Genomic DNA, 19,086 nt, shown 5'->3' on the forward strand with positions numbered 1-19,086 from the left:
AGTCATGTGGGAAGTGATCAAGGACAAGTGCATTCTGCAGACAAAAAGCTTTGGTTCCCTCACACTGCTTGTTTCTCTATGCCTAGACTTAGCTGGGTTTTTGTAAGGTATGAATAACAAAAGCTGAAAGGGTTGGGCATGTGAGGGTTGGCAAAGGCTCAGAGGGACAGATTCTTCCAGCAAGCCACTGGATAACAGCTGGAAAAGCCAGGAGCTTTCAGGTGTAAACTTTGCTCCATCTCTAGGTCTTTCTCTTTTCAAGATAAACCCGTGACCTGTTCCAGGGAAGAAAGAAGATTGCAAAGGGGGAAAGGTGGCAAAGCCACCAGTTCCTATGAAAAGCAGAGAATCACAGCCTGCAGAACAAGAGAAAGTGGAGCCCCAGGAAATCCCATGTCCTCCAAGATGCCATCATCAAGTCAACAGAGTAGAAAACAGTTGCGTATCAGAAGAGTTGTGGGAAGTAACAAAGATTTGGCAGAAGTCTCAGCAGCTGTGATAAACTGTGGACCAGGCCCAGTAAGAGGCACAAAACTGAGCAAGAAGCGTTCTGGTTTCCCACTCCTTTCCCCAGCCATTTGCTGTGCCAGGTGACAGCACCAGAGAAGCAGCACTCAGCTCTTCTGTGCTACTTTTCATCCCCTCTCACTCCTGAGCTTTAAGAAATGAGCCCAAGGCAATTCTGAAAATTCACTTATCTCAACCCGTAATTGAGAAACCTATTTAATAGTTACTTAAACCCTGAGCAGCTCTGAGCTTGCAGCAGTTGATGAATATGCATGGCCTGGGATTTACATTTGGTGGCAGTGTGAAGACAGGATGTCAGGCAAATGAGCTATGAGAAATGTTGCCCATGCAAATGCTCACTCTGCTCTAACTTCTCACTGCAATTCCCATCCTTGAAGCCATTTCTGTCATTCTCTTATTTGCATTGGAAATGTAGTAACAAAATAATGCAACTTCACAGAAATTGGTCCTATTTCTGTGCAGACAGGATGTACTCTTTAATACATCTATGATAGAGTGGAGTCTTGAACTAACAGCAAACAAACAAAAAAAAAAAAAAAAAAAAAGAAGTCCTGCAAAGATCATCCCAGGCCATGCAGTTCTGGAGTTCTCTGAAACCACACCTTCACCCAACTTCCCAGCCCTCACCTGAACAAGGCTTGTTATTAGACAAACCATCATAGATCTGCAGGAACAGAAAAGCTGCTGTTTTCACTCACAGTTCATTTTCTCAGTTTTCTGCTTTCAGAAAGGGGACCATGAGCCCAGGACAGCTGTTGTTTCCCTCAAGAGAAACTAGGAAACCTGCTTATCCAGGTTTTGAGGACTTCAGTAAAGGGACTAAACACTGAGAACCCCACCTGCAATGCTGCATCCAGCTCTACAGTCCTTAAGGAAAGGACATGACAAGCCCAGAGATCACAAAAAAGCTCTGAGGGCTGGAGCACCTCTCCTGTGCACACAATTCAGCCTGGAGAAGGCTTCAGGGGGACCTTAGAGCCCTCTCAGTAAGTTAAGAGGCTGGAGAGAGACTTTTGACAAGGGCATGGACAGACAGAACAAGGGGAAATATCTCCAAACTGACCGAGGAGAGGTTTAAATGAGGTATCAAGAAGAAATTCTTCTCTGTGAGGGTGGTGAGGCCCTGGCATTGGTTGCCCAGAGCAGCTGTGGGTGCCCCAGCCCTGGAAGTGTTCAAGGCCAAGTTGGATGGGGCTCTGAGCAACCTGGTCCAGTGGGAGATTGGAACTAGATGAGCTTTAAACTCCATTTCAAGCAAAACTGTTTCAGAATTCTGAGAAACAGTTATTACTCTCTGTTCTCTTGGGTTCAGAAGAAGTAATGTAAGAGCAGGAGGTTAAAAAACCCAGCTGGAAGTGACCACACCTCACTTGCTGTGGTTGGGCTCCAGGTCCTGACATTCTTCTCAATTCCAATAGGCTCCAGCATTTCCAGTAGTCTTTCACTCCCACATCAAGGACAGCCATCCCTAAGCCGTGCTAGTTAAAGCACTGGATTGTAATGCTTTTAAAATTCTTTTCTGCTGTATGTGCCTTATGCAGGGAGATTTTCAGATTCCCTTTGCTAGTCACACTTGAGAGAAATTCCATCTAGGAGAGCCAGAGGACAAGTGCCCCTGTCCTTCGTCTGCAGCCAAGAAAAGGCTGTACAAGTACTGTACTCATCCACTTGTGATGTACCTTGAGCAGAAAAATGAATTCTTCCATGAGCTTGCAGGTAAATGGACAAATTACTCAACAGCTTTATGAACAGCTGTTTACAGATGCCTTTAAAACACTGCCTGGACAGCAGAGTCTGCAGCAGCTGACAGACACCATTTGCCCTCAGCAAGGGAAGCAGAAGAACATGGTTTCTCATTTTTCTCTTTTAAAAGCTACCTCCCTTTCACATTGAAAAACATCTCCAGGAAAGTCACAGGTCACAGCAGTGCTGTTTTTCTTTGGTGCTCTCTGGTCTGGTCACAGCCAGATGGTAAAAGTCTAAAATAAGGTTACTAGTTATCCTTTTGCATGTCAATGTTCCCAAAGCATTGTTATGAAACAAACAGTCCTCTACCTGATTTCAGTACTTAACCACTGTTATTCAGTCAGTGTTAGCTATTTGAAGTTATACCACCTAAAATTTTAGCAGCTTCAGAAGGTTTTCAGGTGTAGCATACAACATTCATATTTTCCCCACAGAACTTCACCACATTTCCCCACTTCCTGAACTTACACACGTAATTCCCCTGGCTCCCCCCCTTGCCCAAAGCAGCACAAAGTTTGGTGTCTGCTCTCACAATGTGCCCACAAGCAGCACTCTGTAAGTGCACACAGCCCCTTGCTTGGGGCCCCTGGAGCAGATCCATGCTTTCAGAGAAAGCAGGGCATTTCACTTGTAAGAAACAAGAGTTTTAGGGCAGCAAAATCCACATTTTCTGCAGTGCAGACCCTTTATTAAAGGCTGCTCCCAGACAGCAGCTGAACACAGCAGAGGGGTCAGTTTGAGAAGTGACCACTGGATGTCACCACTGCTTTAGCCATGGACATCAAACCTTGCACCTAAACAAAATACATCAGCAGGGACCACCAGGAGAGTCAAATAAACTTACAGCACCTTGATTTCACTACACAGAAGTTTATTATGAAAGTTAAACATACAACACAAAAAGTAGCAAAAGCAATCCTGTAGCTTAAGGCAATTCTTACAGGAGATGAATTCAAGAAAGATGATGCAACTTCAGTTTAAATAGAAATTATGAAAAATATCAAATTGCATCAATAACTTAAAATGCACTTTAAAAAGTCTGCACTAACCAGCAGAGGGTAAGGGCTGTGATCTTAATGCCAGCATTAAGATATGGAAAGCAGCAGAATGCTAAATGATGATAGGGAAAGTTCAGTATTTACACAGAGATAGCAATGTTAATATCTGATAGCGTCATTTCCTGTGTACTTATGGTTTAAAACCACTGTCTGAAACGTTAGGAAAACCTTTTAAAATAAATCTTCAGACTATTCCATCAAAAATACACAGATGGCAGAGAAGATCCAAGGCTAGGGATGCGTGCAGATGCATGCGTGTGTCCCTTAAATAACTCTTTGCAGAAACACTTTAGAAAAATTATTTCTTTGGGGGAAGAAGAGCAAGAAGAATATGTGGCCACAGAGTGAAAAAGATTATCTTTCAGGTGAAACACATTTAAATTGAAGTATCAAAATATTTCTATTTGATGACATTCTCACAGTTTACAGTTAATGACATTTTAAGTGAATGTTAAATATTCATATTATTAACATACAAAGATTCTCCTTCACATTGACATCTGCTTACATTTTTGCAAGACCTCTTTTGCATCAATTGTTTTGCTATTAATGAGGAATGTATAATTGTCTTAATTATAGAATTTATGAAGATTTAACTGTTCTAACCATATAGAGTTTTTACCTTTAAAATAACTCTAAAATAGTGGATTCAGATTCCTTATTTTAAAAAGGTATTTAAGTGACATTTTAATCAATCAGGCTGTACAGGAAGCACCACATTTTAACAAAGCCAAATGACATCACATTTCTAATCGATTTTCTTCAAATATTGGATGCAATGAAACCTTTGGAGCAAGTCCATTCACCACCACCCCAAATAAAACAAGATTAATTCATACATTAATTCATCCCAAATCTTACCCTGTTAGAAAATGCAATATATACTGCAACAGTCTTAATTTGCATAAGATTTAATAGAAGGGGCCTATGTGCAGTACCAGACTCCTGCACACAAGCTCATCTCAGCTTTTCACCATTCAGCACAACTTTACAAAAAGCCTAAGATATAAAATATACTTAAAGCAGTTATCTTAAACATGATTTAATATATATCACCTTGGCAGCTGATCACTTTTGTTCCCAGTTTAAACGCTGTTGAATCTGATTGTGGAGTTGCAGTATCCCTTTGAAGAACTAGTTAAAAAAATCCCTGAATAAAACAGAAGCCAGCCTGCGACTTCCTCTGAGTTTCAGTAAAGCACTATATACAGGGTATAACAGCCACCCAAACTCACTTGAACAGAATAAAATCTAAGACAGATAACGGGGCAGAATGCATTAATGCATGAAAATATACATTTTAAGATTTTCATCACCTTAGAAGTGGAACCAATGAATTGTTAGCAGTTAAACGAATACTGCAACTGTAACGTTTACAAACCCACAAAGTTTGAAAACTGATTCCAACAGCTCTGATTCACTGGGTTTAGCTTGGAAATAATGCAAAATAATGTCAGCAGTTTTAAGAAGGTCTTGCAAATTTAGAAAAAAAGAAAACTGAAAGAAAGATAAGAATGCATTATCTAAAACAAAGCAGGAACACAATAAGGACAATCAAAATTCCAAAAGCCCATATTAAAAAATTAAGCTTGGAATGCATTGGCTTCCAGCAGTTTACAAAAAAAAAAAAAAACCAAAAAAACAAAATCAAAAACAAAAGTTGTTCTAAATCCATAATATCTTGACCTATTTTTAAGTGACAATTTTTATTACAGTTGAGAAAAATGGTTTTATAGCTGCATAAGTTTCCATTTCACTAAAATAGTGCCAACAAAAATAAGTTTGCATAGAAAAACAAAATTTCGAATTGCCACTGGCTACATGCTTAAAATGGGAAATGCAGGTATTGTAACATAAACATAGTGCAAACCATGGCAGTTCGTGGTGACTTCGACTGCCGCAGGTCAGGAAACAGACCATAATATACCCAGTTATCACAGTTTCTGGTCTTTTATTCAATCCTTTGCCAAGTAGAAGCAATGCCTGTGTGCAGACCCGTGGGACGCCTGCTGCCGCTGACTAACGTAGTTTGAGATCATCACCACTGCCCAGGTTAGAGCCAGGACTAGGGTCTTGCTGTCTTCTTGCCTGCATCAACAAACACACACTGAGGATGAGCAACCATGAAATCGTCAGTTCTCTTATTCAGTACATTAACACAACTAACACCATCACAAATTTAAGGTAGAAACTTTACAATTTGAGCAGTAAGCAAAGCAGTAATAATTAACACCAAAAAAAAAATCATTCTCTTTCTCCCCCAATTCAGTTTACCCCCCAAAGCAGGTGGGCTCTCAGAGCAGGGCTGTGGCTCTGGCAGCCCAGCACTGCCCTGTCCCCCTGTCCCTGCAGGGCTCAGAGCCTGGAGCTCCCAGCAGGGACTGTGTGCTCGTGCCCACACATGTGCACAGTCACACTGCCAGGCTTCAAACATCGCTTTAGCAATCAGCAAGAGACTCCCACAATAGTTAGGTAACAATTTTGTGTCTCTTATTCAAAAATAATTGTCTTTCCTGTGAAATTCCCTTCTGTTAACCTTTTCTATCAGTTTTAGGAAGAAAAGCTACAATACAAGATAGACTACATCACATCATTTCCAGATAATTTTATGAGGGAAACATTTATTTTAGCTTCTTCAAGAATCAAGAAACTTCTAGTGACACATAAGCACAATTTAATCTATAGATGGACACATTTTAACACATCATAAAAGCTGGGGTTTTACTCCTTTCTTCTTCAGTGTACCTGCAAAGTTAAACTCAGTTTATATGTGACATATTACTCTATGACATATGTCACACAGTAATATATCACACATTTTACTCTGTGACAGATGATTGCACCCCTGTATTAAAACAAAAGTAATATAAGTTCTCCTTTAAATAAATGTTACTGTTAAACAGTTTGAGTTAATGACATTATAAAAGAGGGAAGTATGGTTAGTCACACTAAAAGACAAGGTTATCTACTTTATCTGTATACAGGTACAGCACACACAAATGCTGCATGTAAATACTTAAAAACATTGATTTCCTCAAAACTTTAAAGTCATACTCTGCCTCTGAAAACATCTCTAATATATGCCAGCTGTTTTTAAGACATTTTAGTACCAGCAGTTTTATTTAAGGTTTACAGAGTGAATAGCTGGCACCGTGGCCACATGACCCAAACAGTCTCAGGCCACATTCCCAGCTGGTGGAGGGTATCACTACACAGACTTTACACCTAGTGGCTCCATCAGCTGCAATAACCTGCCATGTTCAGGGCTTTAAAAAATGCAAACCAGTAGCTACTTCCCTGTTCTGAAAGACTTTTCCTATGTTCTTGAAAGACTGGGGAACAGCCTTTACACAGGCATTGTGCCACTGAAATACCCTTCAAGCAATTACCGTGTTTGCACCATCACACTGAACAACACGAGTGCTTCTCCAAAACCGTGACGAACAGGGGCACAAGTGGTGCCCTTTGGTATTCCCTGGGCTCTTCTGAGTCACATTTACTGAGAGGAAATTAGAGAGGAAGCCTCCCCACCAGCACAGCAGCTGCCCCAGCTCACAGCGTGCTGCTGCTGCACTCCCATTCCAAAGGGTGAGCAAGCAGAGCCTGCTCCCTCCCAGACCCTCTGGCATGCACAGCTGACAGCACTGTTTCCAACTTAGACTTTTCTTTCTCTGTTCACTTCTTCCTCCCTTATCTACCCTTCTTCTTGTCTGCCTAACTGTATACTCCCAGTGCACTATGTTAGCTGCACCCAAACAGAGAACTGCTGCTTCCTTCTCCTATTTAAAAGCCAACTTAAAATTACATTTTCCTTTCATGTACAATAGTTCCTTTCTGATGCACATGGAGTTCATTTAATAAATCCCTCTAGTAATCAGCATGTTTCCAGAGCAGACAATTCCCTCCTGCACTCTCCCTCGTGGTCACATTGCCACTACTGCTTTGGAAACACCTTCACTAACTTAAATATCACAATTGCTACCTACTACGTTTACGTATACAGTGTTGGTTGCACGTTAGATAATTAGGAGTGAGCCAATCTTTTTGCTCTAGCTGCATCAGTTGTACTCTAAAGAACAATCTGCTTCTCTTGCTTGCAGAAGAAATCTGAAGGTGACAACCAACATCACTGCTAGTGCACAAACCCACAGATTTCTCAGTAATCTTTCTGAGGAATCTCATTAAAGCAAACTGCTCTAATCACCATACTGCACTGATGATTTTAAGTGTTTAAGGGCGTATTCCTTTAGCCCTTGAAACAACTTCTGCACCCTGTCCTCTTTGTAGATACAAAGCATTAGATGATGGCATTTAATTAAGCTTTTTACATTATTTCCAAAAGCCAAATCATTCAGCTTTGACTATCAAAATCACTGAGGGAAAGCCCACACTTCCTTTTTTCTTCAACAGAAAAGTAAACTGTGCTGTAAAGATTTTCTTAGTATGAAATGGTTGTTCATCAAGTCTGAATAGATATTCCTAGACTAATTTAAGAGTTGTACCAAGATTAACAAAACAGCAACAGCTCTACTTTGCATATCCTTCTATTGAACAGACTGTAACAAGATTTCTTCTGGTTTTATTGCGGTCTCTTTCTTCTAAGAGGAAACAAAGACATGCACTGTCTTTAAGAATTACCAAAATTTTACTTCTACCAATTTTGCACTTGATAAACATTTTTACACTTAACTAGAAAAGACCAGCAAGTTAATCGCTGCTGTATTACTGCTCTAAAAGCAACAGAGTTTCTTCTTCAGAAAACAAATCATATGCACAGCAATTTTATTGTCAAATTTCAGTGAAGGCTCCAAGATACGAGCATATGGTTGCATTTATGCTTTGCTTAAAGTGGCCTTTTCTTTCAAAGCATATGAAAGAATTTGCATGATTCGTGACCTCATTGCTACTTGTAGAGTTTGCAGAAGCCACTAGCGAACAACTACCAGATTTGCCCTTTCAAGTGATATACAAAAGGCATGACAAATGACCCTCAAATGTACCAAAAGCAGTCATTACAATATCTTACAACAGTGTATGTGGATAAAGGTGCAATTTTGCAATTCAGTAAGTGGGGATTTACACAAGCAACTGCAACATGTTGGAATGACAGCTCTGACTCAGGCACCCTCCTTTCCTTGTGCTACTCCTGTGCAAAAAGACAAATGTGTGAAGCAGGCTTGTTCTAGCAGTCACAACCATTCTGCCAGGGCACAGCGTGCACAGTGTACAACAACTACAACTGTGCTTCTCATGCTGAGAGAAAAATACAAAAAATAGAAGATGCCTGGTAAAGACTAGAAAAAAAAATCACTTTGTATGAAGACAGAAAGCACATTGTGGAGCAAGAAGCACAACTTCTGTAAGAAATGCCACAAGAGCCTCATAGGAAGAGTGTGACTATCAGTAGGGTAGTATCTGCTAGTTCTCAATCTATTACAGGAAGCTAAAACTTCCCTTTTATAGATGTAAACCAGCAATTTCCAGACTTCTCACCACTGGGGGTCCTATACCCCCCAGCATAGCTAATCAATCCTCTAAATTGCAGGTTTTGCTGTAATTTTTGAAATGCATACCTTTTGCTGCCATGCAAAAGCACCAGCATTACTCTCAGTGAATAATGGGCTCAGCTTCTCTAGGATTAAAGAGACTTGCTTCAATTAAGAAAGATGCATCTATCTTTGCCATTGGGAAATGGAATACACTGCTATGAGTCATGCTTAATGAGCCATGAGAAAACAGCAGTTATTCATCTTTTCTCTGTCTATTTCATTTCTTCAGTCAAATGTTGATTTTAAGTTTGAAGGAACACTACTTCACATGTTCTTCATTTGTTATTTACTGAAAGGATAACAAATATTTGCTTGTGAGAAACTTGTAATTAGCACATAGATCCCACCAGAGTTGCAATTACCTTAAAAATTATTGTATTTTAACCAACATTGCCAGTTTTCTTCCACATATCCAGGAACAGAAGAGTTAACACGATGGACGCATCAGGAGTTTCAACATCGAAAAATATTTCACACTCAGCTTTCAGCACATGAAGCCATGCAAATCTTCTGCAGCACAGAAGGAATTGTAACTGGCCACAAGCCATTGAAAACCTCTGACCCTGGAGAGAGTGTGATGACCAACTGAAAGAATTGCAGGAACATATTTGGCAAAAAACCATTTCAAATCCTCCTCTCACATGCTACTCTAGGCTTACTCATGCTGAACTCACAATGCTGATACCATGGGGGTAATGACACTGACAAAGAGCTACTAACAAAAGCATTTTAACTTGAGAGTAAACAAATAAAAAAAAGTGTGCCCTGTAGTACCTCTTGCATCTGTGCTCTCTGATGTCTGATCTTTTCCCAAGCTGAAATATAGACTAAGAAGAATGGACTGAAAGTCCTACCAAGAGTATGATGCTGTAATATCTGTATCATATTATTTTAATAATAACTAGATAAATAATATAAATAATAAACTAGATAGTTTGGAATCATTAAATCAGTAACTTTCATCATTGACTTTTCTGAACAAGAACCACATTGGAGGCTTTATATCTGTTACTGGGGCACAAAGGAAAAAAACAAATGGTCAATAAGGAAGGTGACACATAAGCCAGCCAAGACAGTCAGAACACATTCTCCTCCCCCAGCCACTCAATCCTGCCCTATGCTGCAGCCTACTGTGCTTCCAACTGTGCCAATAAAACTCCTTAAATTGGCTTTAAGAAAGCATCTCTAAGTACCCCCTTCCTGTGCATGTTCTGAGGCCTCAAACATACCTAAGGAAACCAACTCCTCTTACCACATGAGCTCATCAGGAAAAGATAATGCAGTCCCACTGTGTGGTTTACATGATAGCTCTGAGAAAGCAGAACTGAGAAAGTTGGAAGCAAATTTAGTAAGGATGGACAGGGCTGCCATGAAGACGGCCCTCCCTTTCTATGAATCACTTAAAAAGCAGCAGGGAAAATCGGAACCTCTGAATACCACACAGTGAAATGACATACACAACCATATCCACTGCACATACAACTTGGGACACTGGTGAAGAGCAGGGAAGGAAGAAGGAGCTAATTTGAAGAAGGGCTGTCACAAAAAGAATAGCCAAAATAAAGCCTCTCCACGGACAACTCCACTGCAATTCTTTAATTGGATTCTGGCAGCTCTGTCCTGTTGAAACAGACAGAGCAGATGCATTATGTGCCTTGGCATCTGCCATCTATAATTTACTAAATAAGTGAAAAATCAGGCTATGCTATGAAAAACTAAACAGTGAACATTTGGATTCTCTTAGGACTGCCAACCTCCAGAAAAGGGATAAAAAAACCCCAACCTACCAATCAAACCTGAGAATACTTTGCAGATACTTTTCTAAAAAGTGTACAACCACAGGATAAAAACCACCCAAATTAAAAAAAAATTGAAATAAAAAGAGCAATACTCAGAAAAATGACCAGTTACAATCAAGCACACCTTCACATTAGTCCTGGTATCTGAGGCAGACTCACACCAAGAAAAGCAATGAACTGAAAACTCTTTGAGTTGCTGGTTAATAACAGCCTCTCCCATAGAGATCTGAACATGATTCAAAATGCTGGCCCTGCCTCCAGTAACCCTGACTCAATAGAAGGGCAGGACAAACTCAGCCTTCTCAGAATTGGAGTCAGCAAAACTGGGGCCCTACAGCATAGTGAGAATGTCAACTTATATATAATAGAACTTCTTTGGTCACAGCTTGATGAAGCAGCCCATGTGCTTTCTGGTCTCTGGGGGCCTTGCACAGAGACTCTCAATCTTCACTTCTCAGAACTTTAGCCACAGCAGCACCACTACATACTGCAGCCATGAGCCACTGGCAGACAGAGGGGATATGATCTTTACCACATTCCTAGCAGGCATAGCTATCAGCATTAGACTCCATGGCCTGGATCCAGTCTCTGCAGTTGCTTTGTTTGCTGCCCATAATATCCATTTTGCTATCAGCTCTCCTTTTCACTGAACCTGGGAAGAAGCAGCCTTGATCTTCCTTAATTACAACATCAAGCACAACTTAAATTATGCAAATAATGGAAAGCAGTCTCTCAAACTTGGCAAGAGATCTGCATGTTAGACAGAAGTAACTGTAGAACTATTAATGCCATGAATTCTATACTCAATGCTCTTTATTATTCCTACTTCCATTCTGATTGTCTTTAAAGTTCACTGAAAGTCAAAATAAAACATTTTTCTGACAAAGGCCATTGATAAGAGTTATTTAGCACTTACTTCCATCAAGACTTCATTTCAAACTCCTATTTACTTCCTAGAAACAGACAGAAAACACATGAACTGTGTTACCTGCAGAGCCTGCTCTCCCACGGGCTGCAACAGAGCTCCAGAGCATGGCCAGGCCAAGCAGCAAATCTGCTTCCTAACCCCCCTGCATCTCCCTCACCTGAAATCTTTGCAATGGTTGCATCTTTGTTTAAAAGCCATTATGAAGGTAACAATTCTACTGCCCCAAACTGGTAAGTGGACCAAGGTCATGGCAAGCCAAGGAAGGTAAAAGCACATGGCTCTGAAGAGCTTTGAGCAGAGACTGACATTTTTACTTTCATATTAAAACTTCTTTTCCAAGAGAAAAAAAGCTTGAAGTGCTCCCTTTTAGAAAGTATTGTTTGAAAGCTGGTCTAAAGGTTATAAATTTATAATTAATATTGATTGGCTCCAGACAGTATTCCTCTGTTGCTCAGCCCCTTTCTAACCTTCATTGACTGAAAGAAGACGCTTATATTACAGTATTCCCTGATTTGCAAGATTGATCTCCTCCATCCTACAGTCAGCATTGATTCTGTACAGCACAAATTGTTTTTCTGATCTATGCATTCCGTAGCACTTTGGCACAAGCACCAGCCATTTAAGTTCTTGTGAAGCAAACCAGCCATAACTTAACTGGTCTACTTGTACTGGACTGGCACTGCAGAGAAGCTTTTGAGGCAACACTCCCACTCTAACATCTCTAAGTCATGTTGTATCCATCCTGCATCTAAACTAATTATTTATGGTTCTATACAAGCAGACACCAAGTTTACACTACCCACTGCATATGAAAAATTAACAGTTTGGGTTTCTCTCATATCCAAAGAGCTGTGTTAAAAGTTATACTATTTTTCTATCATTATCAGTTTGGAGAGTATGCACAATAAACACTAATTAAATTAATTCCAGATTAATAAGGAAAAAAGCCCTTTAAAATCTGAAAGTCTGATGAGAAGAAAATTCTTAAAAAACCCCGAGCCAAAATTAAAAACAAAAAAGTCCCCACAGACTCATTGTAATACTATACGTTTTCTGAAGCCAGTTTTATTTGAGAAAAATATAATTAGAGCATTTATTTATACTAGGAGTTTCATCAAAAAAATTATGAAAAGGAGAATAATTTCACTGTCTAGAATCTTGGGAAGAACATGAAAGTCAGTCCTTCTACTTCATTTTCTTTCAACTGTAAACTGTTTACACTGGTGTTACAAAATTCAGTTTGTTTTTTAAGAGTTCTTAGTTTCAGCACAATTAAATGAAACCTATCTTGCCCATTTCAACTGGTAATTTCCAACAAACAACAAAATTATGTAAAAACCTAGGGCAGGACACAGTATTTAAAATTCAGGTCAATTTTCACTCCAGCACTTTTTAAAGGGTGAGGTTGGTGGGGGGTTTTTGGTGCTTTGTATTGAGAGGGATTGCTTCTGGAAGAAACAAAAGTTACAAAACAGGATTTTTTTTTTCAGCAAAATGAAGGTTTTTAAAATGGGAATTTCATGCAGTTTCCCAAAATGGCTCTGCTTAGCCATTAATGTAATTTATATTTAGCACAAGACCACAAACAGACAGATTGCTAGACTAGACTGTTTTAGGGAGAGCAAACCACTCTCTTTACTCACAGCGTTGCTAAAATAAAGAGCATGGCAGTAACATAGGAAATGAACACAAAGTAGAAAAATACGACATTTCAAAAATACTCTTTGAAGAAATTACATTGGAAGACTGAGAACAGATCCAACCCATCCCCAAGTAAAGCCATGGGGACACCCTTAGCCAGGCTCTGGAGGAACACAGCAGGACAAACTGCACACTCTCACAGATCACTGCAAGGCTGAAATTACAGTTTGTCTGTACAAAACAAACCTTCACCAAATACCCCTTACCTGCACACAGCAACACACCAGAGGGCCTCTTCTTTTTACCCACCCCTTGAAAATCCAGTTTTCCATCTGCTCCAGCAAAGAGCTGGCAGGAGGCACCTGCTTGAGGCTTTTCCACACTGAACATGGGCCACTGCTTCCAGTAGATTCTAATTTCGCCAACTAGGGGCTGTTAAATCTCTCCAAACCACTCTAGACAGTATAACACATTTTTGCATCATGCCACTATGCCAGAAGACTGAAAAACAAGCAAAAGTTCTTCCTGGAAATTCACGTCTAGACAGCAACTTCACAGTAATTTCTGCAGAAATTACTTATCCTGACACTGAACTCTGGTCATTCATAGTGAAACCACACCAGAGACACGTACTGACTCTCTCAACCATGACACAAGGAGATAAATACAGTGAAAATTAAACATCTGCCTCACCAACATCCCTTCAGTCTCCTCACTCTTCTAGTGTGCCAAAGGAGAACGTGCAAATACTTCATATTCATACACCTCTTTTTTTTTTTTTTTTTTTAAATAATCTTTAAATGGGGATAAGTTCTTTCTTAATGTGTATTATTAAATATTCACTGTCTCAGCATTCCAAGATCTTCGTAAAGGTAAAAGCCATTGGGATACCTTATTAATTTTAAAAGCACTAAGAACACTCACTGACTTCAAAAGCATCTTTGAAACAAAAGAATCCGGGACAGTAGGACTGGATTTTCAGAATCTGATGCAACAGAGCTATACAAGTTGACTCAAAAGTATGTTGTATTCAAAACAAACTATGTTAAAAATGTAACAGAATGCAGTTCAACTCAGAGGTCAGCTTAAAAACTTCAATGAAAATTCCTAAATCCACTCCCACCTTATTTACATGCACAAAAACATTATCACCTTTGAAAATTCAAGCACAATCCACCTTAGATGCCCTCAAATGCAAAGAATATGTTCATTAAAATAAAGACCTGGTGTGCTAAACTAGAATGGAAGGGATTCCACATGATGAAAAGACGGCAAACAAACCTCACAACACCCTGAAGGGTTTGGGTTTTTTAGGGGGGAGAATTTTTTTAATTGGTTGGGAGTTTTTTTAGGATACTTAAAAATGAAAATTAGTGAAGTGATAATTTCTAAATTGTTACTTGCAATTTTTTCCCCTTGCAAAGTGTCCCCATTCTAAAATCCAACTGACACACACAAGACACTAACATTGTTTTCAAGGAGTTATCACTGATCACTCCTATGTTTTAGGATGGGGAGTTTTAAGTCTACAGACTTTACTTTAAGTCTACAGAAAGACTTAGAATAGGGAATCTTTTTTACCCAGAAAGCTGTATAAATAAAGAATTGAATCTGATCATTTTCATATGCTGCCAGGCTTTGGATGGATAAATATTTCCAAAGAGCTGGCGCCTCTGTTTTGGGTAGGAGTGGGTGGAATATTGCAGGATTCCCCTTCCCTCCCCCACTGAAGCAGAATCTGGTCTCTATTAAAGGCACTTCAGCTGTAATTCTACTGTCAGAAATATCTTGATTTTCTACAGTGTTGCAATTCTTAAAACTATCATTAACACTGATGAGATCTTGTTCCACATCTGCCAATTCTGAGTTTTACTGTCCACGTCAAGCATGGCAGAAAAGAAAAATTTAAAACTTTAGCAAGGATGAAAGCTGTACAGAAATCATATTAAAATGATCACGAGGAAAGTGTCTTCATTTGTGTGTAGCATAACATACATAAAAATTCACTCAGCACACTTAGAACTGGCCTTTTCCATATAAAACCCTTCAAGTACCATCTCTGCAGTGAAACCAAAGATACTGTTGGCCCCACTGAAATTACAGAAACAGAACACAAGGCAGTCTGGATTAAGGTTTCTGCAGCTGTCAGCAATGCAATCAGAAGGGTGCCACTGACAAACTGTATTTCCAAGCTGACTGAGCGTGTCAGCATCGGAAAATTCAATACAGCCCACAAATACAACAAACATGGAAATGCACTTTTATGCATCACTTTCTATTGAGAATTCAGTACAAGGATCATGAACACCGACTGCTTACTGATTCAAGTTCATTTGATTCTGCCCAAATGCTGCATTAGATTGAAAAGAACAATAAATGATTGAGAAACCTGATTCCTCTTCAGGAATGCATTGTAAGTCTATTTCTGCTCTCTCATCTCAAAAGATTCTAATTTTTATGCAAGATCAAGAGTACAAATGCTTGTCTGTAAACATTCCAGATATACACGTTCAGGGCATTTTACCCGAAACACAGGAATGAAAACTGAAACGTAAAAACCAATTACAGACCTACAAGCACTGGAGGAAAAAAAATCTCTCTGTTAGACATATTAAACATGCACAGTAAAATAAACAGGAAAGCATGCAAAACAATCTATTGCCATTATTAAAGATTTGTATTTGACATCACAAATTTGAAACAACCTTTGACAATACTTTTCATTCTGCTTAACCACATTTCAAGTCAGTAATTTTTTCTTTTTTTCCTTTCTGTAGGTGATCTATACCAATGCTTTAGAGCTGGGACAACTATTGTTGTTTCAGGAGAAAATGGGTACTAACAGCTAATAAGGACATCACTTAATAGGAACTGCCTTCTGCCTTATTAAAAAGCAAAAGTGTTTTTAGAAGTTATTGAATCCAGCTCCTGCAGACAGCCAAGGATGTTGCTTTTTGTGTCTCAGTGTCATGAGTTTTGATGTCTGTCTCGAAGCCCTAGAATTAACTCAATCTCACTGTTAATTGAAAGAGTGTTTTTACAGAGCCTAGCTGCAAGTGTTTTCTACACTTGGAGAAAAAATTAGTCTCTCAGAACTCCAGAAGTTGTTCCAGGAAGCCTCATTCCTTTTTAACCTTCAGCATCCACATGGCTTCTCTGTAATAGGAGGAGTGGAGATGAAGGCCACAGTTTAAGTAGAATATATCAAGAAAAGTTTTAAGTACATTGAGGTCAAAGACATAAGGCTGGACCTAAAGTTCTTACTGTGTTGTTAAAAACTAAAGCAGGCTGGCACAGGCCTCCATGAACTGCTTAAAGCTAATTCTATCTTCCTTCTGAACTTACAAGCAGGTTCTAGCTATGCTGTGACAGAATTATTCAGGCAATCCAGCTGCTGCTCCAAGAATCCAGTGGTAGCAAGGCCTCCAAGGCAAGGATTTTACCTTTGTTACAGCTGACATCTGACCTGGCTGCAGCAGTGTTTGCAAGGAGACATACTCCAGCCACTTCAAAGTGAGAGATATTATCCCCTGTGCCTATCTGCTCCCTCTCATGCTCAGTGCCTTCCAGTTGTAGTTGGAAGGGAAGAAAGCCTGTCTGATCATCCTAATTACCAGAAAGAATGCCAGAAGAAAAGTAGCTTAGCAATAACAATAATCAAATTTTCTAAAAACCGTAGCACCAGCAGATTGATCATATTTGATTACTGTTAAGTCAGGCTGTACTGATGAAGCAGGAAGTAAGAAACAGCATTAGTAAGGGAAAGAAATTCAAGGCCTTTCTGTGTTCTCCCTATTCTCTCCTGACCTTAGCCTGCCTAGACTTGCCAACTCTCCTCATGTACTTGTCCTCTTACAGCTCTTGCCTTTCTGACATCTCAGAGCAGCTGGTTTCCATTCCCTTTCCTGGCTCTTCTTTTTTCAATCCCAGTAATTTCTGCTTTCATCAAGAAAGAACAAGATTCAAGACTGTGGGGCCCTGAAGAAGCAAAGAATAAGACAGGGAAACTAAACCAGTGAAAAAAAAAAGGAGACTTCCCACCAGTAAGAAAAAGGTGAGGAGACAATAAAACTAGCCTGTACAAGAAAGCAGACTGTGGCATCTGATTAAATTGGCTGGTAATTTTTCCCACAACATGGGATAACAAGCTCCAAAATTGTGCCCCCGCAGCTCCCAAAGCCTTTTCTGTGTTCATGAGAAATGCAGGAGGCAAAAGATCCCTCTCTCAGCTATTAAAGTATCATTTCAGAGAGAAATGGCAACTCTGTAAATAAATGTCTTTACAGCTTAAGTACCCACAGAAAAGACCATCCACAGAAAGGAAAAAAAGTATATGATCAGAGAATCCTTATCAAAACTTTAAAAACTTGAAATTCATTTTACAAGAGTAAAAAACAATGCATTTTGCAATTTTTATATAACAGCACTGAACAAACAAAATACACAACACTGTACAAACAGACAAACAATTGGAAACAATCTAAAGTTTTGGGAAAGTACTAACCAGTTACTGACAGCAGCTGTGAAACCCTCACCTCCATTTCCTCCCGATGAGACCTGTCTCTATCCTCGAATTCACGAGTTCTTCGTCGAGCCTCCTCAAAGGCTTGTTGTGCCAATGCATCCTCCTGCTACCAAAGCAGATGACACAGAGTGACACAAAAGGTGACCCTCATTTCCACCAAATCACTTTTTTTTTTGAGCATTAACTATCCCTTGGCAGAAAAGTCAAGTATGTCCTGCTGAACCTGCTAGAACACAGGCATGACTTTCAGCAAATGTCAATACAGGTTAATGAAATATTACTCACCTTCACTACAGCAGGAGAGATAACCAAAGCTGAAATGCAGCTTCTACTAAAATACATTTTCAAAGGAGAGCTGCTGTTCCAAAGTAGTTTAAATGCTGCTGGCTTTTTTTTTTTTTTTTTTAAGGCTAGGAATTCTCAGAAGTTCTATGTAAGAAGAAATACATTTTATTCTCATTATAAAGCCATTTTGAAGACAGTATTCACAGGTACACCTAGACAGAGGCCACTAGCATCACTACACTAACAGTGGTAATTTAATTATCTTGCATTTAAAAGTATTAACAAAGTTACAAATCAAATAGATCCTTCATTTTATCAAAAGCTGCTGCAGGTGTATCAGTATGAACATTCTTAATACTTGTGTATCATTTATATTATTTCAATTTAGATGCATAGGAAAGTGCAAAGTAGAAATTATTCCTCCTACCAATTTGCACACATTCCCATACAATGGAGGAGAAACCTGCAGGTTTTCAAGAGCTCTTTTGCTTATTTTTAATAATGGCTTATGAACAGGAACAGATTAAATATACTAACACTCAAAAATTCCTTCAAACTCTGTTTTCTATTAGGAAACATTTTAAATAAAGTGTTAGCAATATGTGGAACCATTATTAACTGGATTGGAAGTCATTTTTCTTAAAGAGACCTTCTAACACATTTACTGTTCCCCATCAGAATTTTAAAATTCTCAGAATGAGGAGTCCCATCTGAAGAGGCTCCACAAACCAGGAAGGGATAAACTGTATTGCTTCTCCCTCCTTCTAGCTCTTCAAGCAAAATTACTACTGACTCTGCTTAAAATTTTCACACACATGCAAATGTTATTTTAAAGTTGATAATTTTTTAAAAAGCTGACCTTGACTGTTAGAGGACATAAACATGTAGAGAGCACAACTAAGTTTTAATCTACCTGGGGACTAAGTGCATAAATTTTTCAATTTAAGATAAAGCATCCCCAGCCTGAGAAAATTTAAATTGCCTTTTTTGCCGTGGGCACAACCGTGGGCCCTGGAGCTGCTGTGTG

The 19,086-nt window shown here is 39.3% G+C and overlaps 1 protein-coding gene across 3 annotated transcripts in view; it reads right to left on the bottom strand.

Moving 5' to 3' along the window:
• Positions 1-3,128: 3,128 nt before the first annotated feature.
• The window catches only part of CBFB (core-binding factor subunit beta), a 37,503-nt gene continuing 21,545 nt past the window's right edge, over positions 3,129-19,086 (bottom strand). Inside the window, exons 6-8 of one of the 3 annotated variants that reach the window (XM_088171907.1) lie at positions 18,060-18,132; positions 17,785-17,880; positions 3,129-5,420 (exon numbers count right to left, since the gene is read on the bottom strand). In XM_088171907.1, coding sequence (XP_088028033.1) covers positions 5,352-5,420; positions 17,785-17,880; positions 18,060-18,132 — 238 coding nt within the window. In that variant the 3' untranslated portion in view covers positions 3,129-5,351. Of the gene's footprint in view, positions 5,421-17,753; positions 17,881-18,059; positions 18,133-19,086 lie in introns of all 3 variants that reach the window. The other 2 variants (XM_014880810.2, XM_014880811.2) reach the window with 2 other exon arrangements.

Source organism: Sturnus vulgaris, chromosome 12 (assembly GCF_052056855.1).
Source record: "Sturnus vulgaris isolate bStuVul1 chromosome 12, bStuVul1.hap1, whole genome shotgun sequence".
NCBI lineage: Eukaryota > Metazoa > Chordata > Aves > Passeriformes > Sturnidae > Sturnus > Sturnus vulgaris.